This window comes from Myiozetetes cayanensis, unplaced genomic scaffold (assembly GCF_022539395.1).
Source record: "Myiozetetes cayanensis isolate MyiCay16 unplaced genomic scaffold, myiCay2020 scf5-8, whole genome shotgun sequence".
In the NCBI taxonomy this organism is placed as follows: Eukaryota; Metazoa; Chordata; class Aves; order Passeriformes; family Tyrannidae; genus Myiozetetes; species Myiozetetes cayanensis.
The window spans coordinates 57,726,210-57,738,434 of NW_026087742.1; the positions used below are offsets into that span (position 1 = coordinate 57,726,210).

Below are 12,225 nucleotides of genomic sequence, written 5' to 3' on the forward strand. Positions count from 1 at the left end.
GGCCAAGAAAGTCTACTTTCATAAAACCAGTCAAGAAAAGGATAAGGAAAAGAAGGAAAGAAAAAAGTGATAAACTGTAGATTTCTTGTTGCACACTACACAGTTGTGTGTTCTTCTATCTTTTTCAAATGGTTCCTCTTTTAGATATGAGAAGTGTATGCTATTTTTGCAGACATACCAAACCTTCAGCTTTGTCCTGAGAGAAATTAGCAGCATCTTTCGGATTGTCAACAGTTTTACAGAATGGAGTCAGTGATATTTTAAAACAATTACAGCCTTTTCCTCCAAGAGGATTATGGAGCATCACTTTCTACCCAGCCTATTTTCATTACATTTGCAGGAACGCAGTGGCTCTGGGAAAAAAACTACAGTTCCAATTTGTTTGTAATTATGCAACGCGCTTGGTTTAAGCAAGCTTAAGGGTGAGAAAGCATCACTGCCAGAGAGGATGGGAGCATGTGCCTGATTTCCTTAGGAAAGTAGCCTAAAAACAACGACTCTCCTTTTATAGCCTTTTCCCCTGAAAAGTAAAAGTCTGCATGATTGTACTTAAGACATTCTAGAAGCACATGCCTCCATACGGCCTTATTTTGTACATGAGATTCCATGGAAGAGCAGAAACCTGAAGGATTATGTTGTTGGTGGAACAATGAGAAGCAGACCTGACTGAATTGATTTGGACTAGGTTTCTATTAATTTTGTTTGTGAGATTTTATATTTCCTTTAGATGCATTTTAATTCTTACATTTGGGATGCTCTTCAGTAAAAGTATTGGGCATTTCTGTTCTTCCACTAAACAGTGAATCTGTCCAGAACTAACTTGAGACTGGCCATTACTCTTTTCTGTATGGTTAAAGAAACATATTCTTAACCTTGTTTAGGCTTATTTATACAAAAAGGGTATTAAATTTATTTACATTTCCTTTGCAGGCTACCATTAAATGACATTTGGAACTAGTATCTTTCAGTACAAGAAATTTTTTTCTTGCTTTTAGGTAACTGGAAGAGAACACAAATAAGAACAAAGAAGTTTGGTCTTTTCTCATGATAAAGTACTGTTGTGTGTACTCTGGGCAGATGGAATGGCAGAGCATCTTTGCATGTCCTGAAGTAAGTAACTCACTATTTACTTGTGTTCTGTAGGCTTAAGCATTTCTGCTCAAAGAAACAGATAAAACCAGAAAAAAGCAGCAAATCTCACTAAATCGAAATCTTAAAGTCTTAGATTGAATCCTCCCCTACTGAAACATGTAATGTTTCTTATCCTTTCACTAGTATTACTTTCCAGGTTGCTAGAAATAGATTATTGTCTTCATTTCCTTGTGGGAATGAATAATGCTCTTTGGCTAGACTGACTGCTGAAGCACTTTTTCCACTGCTCCACGCAGCCTGTGCAATAACCACAGAGCTCCTAGCTCAGCTGCAATTACCTTGAATTTGTGTTCATAATTCTCAAAAGCCTCCATGACCATGCAGACAGCCTCCATGGAGCGTTCCAGCCGTCCATCCACTCCATTGAAGCGGTACATGCTGCCAGAAACATCCACCACCAGGCGCAAGCGTTTGGGTTTCTGCTGAGGGCTCCCAGGCTGACAGGGAAACACAACAGAACAGACCCCAATATTAATGGGAAAGCTAAACATCATACATACAAGTAATAACAAAACATTTTAGAAAGCAAACTCAACGTGCTTTGTGAAGCAAGAAAATTGTATTGAGAAAACAATTTTTTAATTTTTTTTTTGTAAAGAACAAAAACATTTTAACTTCTTTTTTTATTTCAAATCAGTTCCTTGACAGATACCATAGTTCATTCTTTCCCTTCACCTTCAATGACTGGAAACAAAATATACCTCAAAAAATTCCACACATTTGTCAGGAAAATATTTTTCTCTTTCAGCTTTGATTCTTCACATTTTATTTCAGTAAGGAGACTCTTAAATTTGCTCTTTCTGCCAAAGCTCATAATGGAAATACTTTTCCTTGGCTTCCAGTACTAACAGGGAGTCATATAAGACTGTAAAAACTTGTCTGCTGAGGTTAATAACATTCCAAAAATGTTTGAAATCTTGTTCTGATTAACTACTAGTTTCTTCTTTATTTTAAAGGTGAAACCATTATTTTTTCCTGAAAACAAATCCCATCTGTTTTAACAATTTTTGGCACAGTACATTTAAGGGACGTGTTTTATTTAGCATGGAGCCCCTGGTGGTCTAGTGGTAAAGGCGCGGCGCTATCACCGCGGAGACCCGGGTTCGATTCCCGGTCAGGGCCACTCCCGGGCAGGTGGGGCTCGTTAGCCCTTAAAGGCAACCCACCTACGTCCTAAGGACCTCGCTGGCACCGTCCAAGCTCGCTTGGCCCCGGCAGATGAACCTTAGGATTAAAGGGTGGGCTCAGTTCCGCACACACTGTGTCTCACCTAAAAAATCCAATGCGCAGGCTGGAAGGTGTAAAGACCTTCCCCGGATCTTCGCTCGCGAAGACTGGCCATTATTTATTTAGCATGCAATGAGATGTGTCTGGATTCAAGCATGAGGCTATTGAAGATGATCTAGCAAAAAACCCAGTCACATTATAAACAAATAACTAAAATTTTTTTCACCTGTAAAGCATTTATGTGCTTTATTCTTTTAATTATTCTTTTAATAGGCTGTGGCATCACTGCCCTCACAAAAACAAAAGGAGAGAGGGACCATAAAATCCTACATTTATTTTGGTTTGTATGCACATACTTAAGGTATCTGGTTTTTTTTCCTTATTGAATTATTTTTACAAAGCCTTAAAACTGATACGTGGACTAAACACATCTTGAAACAAATGAGAACTGAAGATTCAATCACTTTTCCCTTATTGATCTTTCACACAAGCAGTGCCAAGTCCCATAAACTGTTCAAAGCAATAGACATCACGACCAAACAGCATAAAAAATAATACCAGGGACTCATCAAATGCGGGTAGCTGACATGCAAAAAGATGCTGTACTCAGCTATTTTAAAAAAAATAATTCTTAGTGTAGTTAAAAACTGCAATCTGTCATTAAGTATTACTGTTAAATATCATGGACTAGCCCCACTAGTTTTGGCCAGGTTTTGTTGGTCTGATTCAAGTGGTTTCTCTGTTCCTGACTCACATAGGTTTAATCATAATGCCTTCTAAGGAATGGCTAAATTGATCCATAGGGCAATCAACCTTGTCATATCTTGCTGGCTTTTCCTCACACATTTTTCCATCATAATTTTTATTCTTGTAGATCCAAATATCTGTAGAAGTTGAAATTACTTGCATACCACGAAATAAGGAAAAGACATTTGCAAACCACTCTTTTTTTTTTAATTTCTGGAGTATCAGTATATTTGTTAACAAAAATTAGTGAGAAAATATATTACTTTTTTTGGTAAAAACTAACAAAATACATGTTTTCTGCTAACTGCCTTATGGTCATTAAAATACAAAATAAGAACATAAAAACTGTTTCACTGGATCAAAACTAAGTACTGCCTAGATCAGTGCCCTCTCTCTGGGGGTAGCCAACAGGAAATATGTATGTAAGACTATAAGAAGAGGTAAAGCAAATTTTCCATCCTGTGGTTACCTCTGTATCAGGGACATCCTGATTCTTCTGAGTTTCTCATCCCTATAACTTACTCAAACACAGATACTGTACAGCCACCGTGAAACCAGCAAACTGGTTAAGCTCTTCTCCACCTTTCCTTGTTTCTTGTTGGATACTTACTTGTGGCTCAAGTTCTCCCCGTCGTTTATATATGGCTTTTTCTCCTGTCAGCCCATCAATGATTTTGGCATCATCTAGCTCTCCAACAGCTTGGTGTCTCAGCCATTGCCTTTCCTTACCCTTGGCCTACAACAGAAAAGAAATCTTACTTCACTCAGCGACGTGAGTGTATGTTAGACCATTTAAGACCTACTGTAGATGACACATGCATTAATTTTCTTTGTAACAATGTGATAGTTTTGGCACAAGTCAAAGAAACCCAAACACCTGTTCATAGCTCTCCTGTTCTTCTTCTCTGAAGGAAAAATTAACACTGACAAAGAACATGTTCCCTCTGTAACTTTTTCTTTTTTAAATTGTTTCATATATGGAAGTTCAACTGTGGACTGCAGAAATATTAACCTTTCTTCTTGAAAATATGCTGAAAATCTGTGCAGCAAGCCTGTTCAGAAATATATACAACCAGGGGGACACACATAACTGACCATTTGTTATGTATTGTCAATCCAAGCAGCACATGAAAAAGTCATTGGGTTACTTAAATATAAAACTAATTCACCTTAGGGAATGCTAAATGCTTCCTTTTAAAACAGTATTAATAACAAACCAGTTATATATTTAACAACCTCTACTTCTAAAATCATGGTACTCAAAAGACAGTCCATTAAATACTTTTGTTTCAGTTAAAGGGACACTGGTTATCTACAGCCTGACTTGATGAACATGCATTACAATCCAGGAAATCAAATATTCATGGTACTCCTGTCCACAGAGCATGCAATTCAGATTGAAGACTCAATGTTATAAGGAACATATTTAAGAATGTTTTCAAAGGATAGCATCATCATGGTTCATAATATGTAATTTCCATCTAAAGACAGTAAAGTCTGTATATACAGATTTCATCGTTTATTTAATTTCTGTTTAGATCTTCACACTGAAATTGCTCGCCCTAGTAAAGATGCATACCCTTGCTGATCTAGTAAGGAAAGACAATTTTGCATTTATATACATATATATATATATATAATGCTTTTGCCCTCTCAGCAAATTGTTGGTTACCAATTGGAGGAAAATCAAATATCCAGCAGGAAGCAAACTGCCTTAAACATTGGTTTTCAGGAATGAAAATCAATTGCTCTCTGTTGAACAGTTAGTCTTACATGACAAATTCTCAGTGAACTGCAGGCCTAGGATTTGAAAGGATGAATCTGAGTTACGTACAGTCTGAGCAGGCAGATAATGGCTTCTTAAGGCTCCGAGAATCTTTGATTTTGTGTTAAAATTTATGAAGTTTTTGTTTCGGTGTATAAGTAGAAGGTGTTCTGGACTACAGCCTATTGTCTGTAATTATTCAAGTCTAATTGACTACTTGCCTGTGAAAATAAGTGGGCAGAAAGACTACAAAACCACAGAAAAATGTTTTGATTAATTAATTGTAGAGAATTTACATAGCTATGAAAAACACATTTTTTTTTAGTTAGGCAGTGTCAAAAGCTTTACAGATGCTTCCCAATGAAAGGCAAAACCAATGCTGATGCACAGAAACCACAGAGGGGGAAAGTGGAAAGCATTTCTTAGGTTGTGAATTCAGTCAGTTGTGTTCTCTGATACATTTCCACGGTGCTATAGCCAATCTCTCTTTAACCAACTTTGGCCATAGGGCATCCATGAGTTTGTACCACCAACTAGTAGTTTCCACTATCATTAAATATGCTTGGGATGAAAATTAAGTTCCTTCTTCCATAGGATTGATTCCTTTGCTGCCTTCAGAGTTGTGTAACATCACAAAGAGACGAAAACTCCTGGTGACTTCTACATGTCCCATCAAACTGTAGGGAGGTTTCCTGCTGTGAAAAATCCAGTGGCAAATTTCAACACTCCAGCTAGCCACTAAAAAAGTGCTCCTGGAGACAACATGCTGCTGAGTAAGCAAAGTCTGTCTAAAATGAAACTTCTAGAGTTACGCAGGTGAGATGACTTTGTTCCTAGTCATCTTAACCACTCTGGAACAGAGGTAGATCCTTAACACTTCCTTAGCACTGGTGTTTTGTCAAATTTTTGTCATTTGCTTCCTTTCAGTAGGCAGGAGGGACAAACAACAGAAGATTCAGCATCATTGAGCAAATAAATTCTCAACTAGTTTCACTATTCTTTTCAATGACAATGCTTTAGCTTTGTGGCTATTTGATGTTCAAGGAACAGCAGTGTGAGAAGGCTTTTTACTATGGAAAAAGTTAAAACCAGTTTAATACCTTTTGAAGCTTATGCAACAAATGCCTGTATTTGAGCTGAAATTTTATTGGAGGAACTCCATTATTGGAGTTGACATTCTCTCCTAAAATAGGAAAGAATGCTGACAAAATCTGATCTAATCTCTTTCCAAAATAACGCTAAAATTATTTAGGCTATTTAGCATCTGCCTCTTCCATGCAGAATTCCTAAGAATTTATTTCCTCTTATAAAGGCTGAAAATTCTCTTCAGCATGTGTGTTATAAAATGTGCACATATCACGTATCACAAAGAAGCTCCAAAGGATTTTTAATATGCATTTTTCACATGTTTAAAACCAATGTAAGTTTAAAAGCACTTACAATTTTAAGAGAAAACTAGAACGATTACATATATACCTTGCTTTGATATTTGACTAGAAAGGGCATACAACACATTACTATTTCAATACACTGCAACCATAGAGATGAAAAAATATATTCATTGTGTTGCTTTTGAAATTAGAAAAATGTGCTAGATACCATATCTTATCAGCATGGGAGTGGCTGATCACAATGCACCACTGCAGTAACTCTTTTCACTGGAAGCATATTATTTTCACAGGTATATTTACAAAAAACCCTGCAAATTACAACTGTGATGTCTGTAAATATCACAGAAGAAGATGTGTATGTGAAGTGATCACATCTCCATATATAACTCATAATGATATAGAATGGTATGAAACACTGCCAGTTGTGGTCTGCATTTGTTTCTGGGAGAACATGACACAAATGTTCCCTTAGCTGCTGAAATCACAAAACTGCTACTGACAGAACACAGGGTTTTCCACATTTTCAGTTTTCTGAGCCATGGTTATTCTAAGACTGCCACTATTTTATTCTTGCTGCTATGATCAGATAGTTCCCACGTGGTCCAAATCAGACAGAGCCCAGTAGGCTCAGGTTTGCCCAGTTTAACTGTGGGGACCTAAATGAAGCTCAGAAGCTAAAGGGACAGTTGCCCCTGACTCCTTCTGTAATAATCAATTAAGACAGAAGTACTTTCTGGAAAGCAAGTCACCTAACATTTAAGAAGGCCCTTTTGAATCTGTAGCTCAGACAGACAAGCTTTAGAAGAGAAAGAAAAGCTCATCAGTGACCGGATTTCCTGGACTTCTGGCTTTGCTACTTCTACAGAAGATAAACAAAAACTCGTAACGTTTTGTTAATGTTGTTCAAAGGTCTGAGAGAGATCAGTGAGTTATAAAAATTAAAATGAACAATGAAATTACAGACTATGTTTATGTATCACTTTCAAGGATCAGTCTATTCTAAACATCTCTTTCTGCTACTACTAGCAGAAAGTGAGCTATCGACAACTAGACCTGAATTCCAGACTCTTGATTCTAGGGAGGTAAACTTTAATCAAAGGAGCATATTTTAAACAAACCTTCAAAACTAACAACAAAAAGGCATATGTTGAAAAGAAAATCCAGGTTAAATAAACATGGGCACCATATTTCCATTATGTAAACAGACTGAGTTTGAAACAAAGCAAACTCAAAAATTTTTAAAAAGCCAAGCGTGTTCCCTACTGAGAAGGTAATTTGGGATTTTCATACAGTTAAAAGCACATACACATCTGAGCTGCAAAGTTTACTGGAATGGACTGTGCCACTGGTTTCTTATAGAAAGAAAATCATTCTAGTTGAGAAAGCGTGGTGTGCATAGGACTATCCAGAAAAAAAGAGGCTCAGTTCTTCATCAGGGCTGAATGAATTGCAATGCTGAAGAATACAAATAAATTTTTTCCCTCTCGAAAAGATCATATGAAATGTGCTTGGACCCAGCTTTCCTATTAAGAGAAGGCATTTTGCAACTAAGTAACTCCTGTTATCATTTATCTTAATTTTCCTACTGCATTTTCTAATAAAATCTCTACCTAAAATCTGTATAAAAATTAAAAAAGTTAACATTTTGCTTTCGCTATTGCTCTTATTCTGTGATCTGGCTTTTCAAAATTCAGTGATTTGTTTTTTTCATCACAGATGACGTTTACTAGTTCTGTGGTTAGCTGTCACAGATTTTGGCAGGAAGTTACCAAAGTCTCATAAAATACTGAGGCTTCTAAGATTTTGTCTTGATAAAAAAATGACCTTTTTAACAAAGCAAGAGGATATGTCTCTTTATATTAAAGTATGTTCTATTTTGATTATGACTAACATGATCCCTGAATGTAAGAATTTTGGCTCCAAAGGATAGATAAGGCAGATTAAAAAAAAGACTTCAAACTGAAGATTCACTTATTCATTTCATACCCACAGTATGCTTCCAATAGTATGTGAGCTAGAAACACAGTAAAAAAAAAAATCTAGATATAAATGATGTAGAAAAAACATGAGACTTTCATCCAAATTTTTCCAATAGAAACCTGTGTCCTGTACTGAGACACATATTAAGGGCATGCATCATCTAATCATGTCCATCTTAACTGTTCATTACATGAGCAGTTCTCTGAATTGCCATATTCATAATAAAACAGGCTAATAAAACTGGTTCTCTGTGTATATATGTGATGGTAGTAATGTTGTTGTAGTTACAAAGGCTTAAAGATATAAGTAAGACAAAGAAATGTTACCCTTCTTACTTGTAATGCCAGGGGATTGGGTTTCTTGATCCATTTGGAATCTCTTTATTGTACAAAGTAATTTCTTTATACTATATGTCAGTTTTATTGCTGAAGATATAGGACAGTGACTAACTAATAAACTAAGGTATATATACACTAGTGGTTAGTAGTCTTCAGCAGAAATATTTATAATCAAATACATAAGGAGTAAATTAGTTTTCCTTTAATTTTCACTGAAGATTAGCAGAGTCCTCCTAGAAACAATGCACTTTCAGTTTTATTTACCCTGTATATGAACACTAGTATAAAAAAAAACCCAGAAAAACACCACATCAATTACCAGAAGAAAGGCAAACTGGTGGTTTTGATCTTAGGAGATTTGGGCTATACCTATTTTCATTAGCAAGAGTCAAAAACAAACCTGAGAAAAATCTATGTTTTCAGCTGTATATGCAGTAAAGCACTGACCTGGAGTGTGTCTCTTTTAATTTACACTGGAGTGGAGTATTTAATTTGCACTGGAGTGGAGTGTCTCTTCTAGCACTTCTCAGCTAAAAAAAAGCCTTGTGGACAAGAGGTAAAGACAAAGACTATGCTCTACACACCTTCACAAATTCTTTTCATACTGTATAATAGTATTTTCTTTCACAAAATGGTGCTCCTGAATAAGTAATCTCTGTAAGCTGTGGTATGGGAATACTGTAACTTGTAGAGATGAGCACTGAGATCCACTTATAACCTTCTTTTAAAATATAACATGAAACTGTTTTTCCTAACCATGATTATAACCTGATTCTGCTTTTAGCCTCAAAGGTATGATCACCAGATGGTAACAGAATATTAGCAGGATAGTATTTGGGGCCTAATGTAATGACCTCATTGTGTTCCTTTATTAGGGAGTCTAAGATTACCTGCAGATTGTCTAAGATGATACGAAGCGACTGAACTTGGCGTCGAACTGCTCCGGAGAACCTTTCGTAAGTTGATGCATCATATTCACTCATCTGAATCTCTTTCAATCTAAAGCAAAGAACGAGGAGCTAAGAAGAGTTTGGGAAACAAGCATATCTCACATTTATTTATGTAAACTGAAAGTTTATGTACTTGATAACAGGGAAATTCAGATGGCAACAAGCACACAGAAGAGACAGATCAAAGAAGTGGCAACTGCTTTTGTGATTTTTTGACAAGGCAGGTGTTCACCAGTGTCTACAGGGATTGAATCACATTAAAACTTATTAAAGGTACTACTTCTTCGACTTTCTTCTAATCTGCTTTAAAGTTTGAGAAGTAAAGCAGATGTTCTGAAAACTGATGAAATTTGAAAGGTTTTATTGGCTCAGGTGCCGCTATCTGTACATAAAAGGATCATGAGTGTCTATTCATTACTTCACTGTCGGAGCATTTTAAACATATCCCGATTCACGCTTTAGCACAAAGGTTAAGTAAAGACACACTATAAAATCTGTCCTTGAAGACCTACAAATAGTAACTGTCTCAAACAGTTATCTTTGTGTTTTATAAAATGAAGAAACCTTGAAACAAAGAAGTTTTAAATGAACATTCACAAAAATGTACTCTCCCACATAGAAAAGGAGTGATGTCACTGAACATTTTCCTGTCTAGAGAGCACAACACCCGCACCATGAAACTAGATACATGTTTTTTCTATAAGTTTTCCCATTTCAAGTTCTGCATCATTCTTCTTAACATTGTAGCTAAGCAGATACCGTTTAACTGGTGAAATTCACAATTGGAATGTAATTACAGAGGTCTAACTGCAAAGAATGAGCAAGGGGACAGGTGGATATGCTAGGACTGTGTGCTGTTCAATATTTTCCATGACCCAACAACATGTAGCGAGGCAGCAGTTGTGCATCTGCCTTACTCTACCATCCAGCACGTGGCTGGTATCAGTCCTGAGCCAAAACATACTGGCCTATCTGTGCCCAGCTTATTTCGAACAAGTACATCATAACAGCACAGTTTCACTCACAGTGTTTTGAAAATATTGATTTTTAAATTAACTATACATGAATAATAAATGAAATAGTAAAGTTTTAACAGTGTAGCTTAATTCAATAAAACATTCCATACATCTTGTCCAGAACAGCTAAAAGTGTGCTGATAAGCTCTGCTAAACGATAATGAACAGGGTAATGTAGCTGATAAATGCACTTAAGACAGAAAATTCTTTTTAGCCATCTTTTTCAAATTCTTCTGGGAAATGGAAAGGAAAATAAAGATTTTCACATTACCTCTGTTTAAAGGCCTTTTCAGCCATCTCTCGAGCAGCCCTCTTAACCTCTTCAGGAACAGCATCCTTTTCAGCCTGAGATACTTGATAAACCCTGTGGCCCGCATCCAGTCGATATGGCCCACCTTTGCCACCTAACCCAGCAGTGTCTCTCCCACCTAACATGGTTGAGATACAAAAAATCATTACGAATATGCATTTGATAATAAACAAAAACACATTTTCTTTAACGCTTCCATTGCCATGCCTACAGATGTTCCAAAAATATTGCCAACAATCCCCAGCAGAATTATTTATTGCCAAAGATTTTCAAAGCCAAACAGCTATCATGGTAAGGAAGAAGTCCTATGGAATACTCGTGTTTATAGTCCCTTGAGACCAGATTCATAGCAGTTTCTACCTTTTACAAAGGGGACCATAGAACACTGTCATTGGTTCATATAAGTGTCATGTCATATAAATCTTCCACATCTCCTCAAAGCTCCTGGTCCTTAAAGCTATTGATCCCCAGAATTTGTTGGCTTAAACTGTTTCCAAACCACTTTATCTAGTGATCACTATTATGCCCTTTTAGAATTAGGAGGTACTTCCTGTGTACTTCTTCCCTGCACTACCTAAATTGCTGCAGCTACAGGGACATCTAAAAGGATAGCAAATGGCTCAGCCTAGTTCCTGTGGCTGCAAGCTTTCTAGTTCTCTGTATGACCAATACAAAGAAACCAAATGTAACTGAAGAAGAGATCTACTATATACAGTTTAAGTTAGACACTGTAAATACTTCTTTTCACTGGCAATAAAGTAACCCTGTATTGGATAAAACAGCTCTAGGCAGAGGATGGCTTTATAAAACCATTTTTGACTGGCACAGCATCTCCCTTAGATATCTGGTAATGATGCATTAGAAAAAAACAACAATGAAAAACCTGTTCCACCAGCCCACATATTTCCACCAACATGCGGCGTGTTGTCTGGATCCACTTTTCCATGTTTAGGGGAACTGACATCCAAACCACTGTCCCTCTGAATGGTTATCTGTAAAATAGATAAACAGAGCTGTAAATCTCTCTTACAGCAAAGAAAGCACTCTAACAATCTAATAATAACATAGTAGGTGTGCTGAAGAGCTATAGGAGCAGCAACACTCCACCTGATGAGGACAACAGAATACAGCAGAGAAAAACAGGGCTCCTGACTGGCACATTAGACCCACACCCAACCTAAGGCTGAACCACTCAGGGCATTCAGATCATATCCACATTAGAAAAGTGCTTCCTGATAACTGCCCAACATAATTCAAAATCCCCCTGTAGACACCTGTTCGAACACTTCTCAGAGTACTGTATATCCACAGCACCGTACACCCATTTACATATTTCATGCACACCCGAT

General features: G+C 36.8%; 1 protein-coding gene across 1 annotated transcript in view; it reads right to left on the minus strand.

The window, feature by feature from the left end:
* VWA8 (von Willebrand factor A domain containing 8) overlaps positions 1 to 12,225 on the minus strand; it is a 179,620-nt gene that overhangs the window by 10,907 nt on the left and 156,488 nt on the right. The window contains exons 38-42 of the mRNA XM_050333094.1: positions 11,760 to 11,868; positions 10,838 to 10,994; positions 9,491 to 9,599; positions 3,737 to 3,862; positions 1,431 to 1,589 (exon numbers count right to left, since the gene is read on the minus strand). Coding sequence (XP_050189051.1) covers positions 1,431 to 1,589; positions 3,737 to 3,862; positions 9,491 to 9,599; positions 10,838 to 10,994; positions 11,760 to 11,868 — 660 coding nt within the window. The remainder of the gene's footprint in view (positions 1 to 1,430; positions 1,590 to 3,736; positions 3,863 to 9,490; positions 9,600 to 10,837; positions 10,995 to 11,759; positions 11,869 to 12,225) is intronic.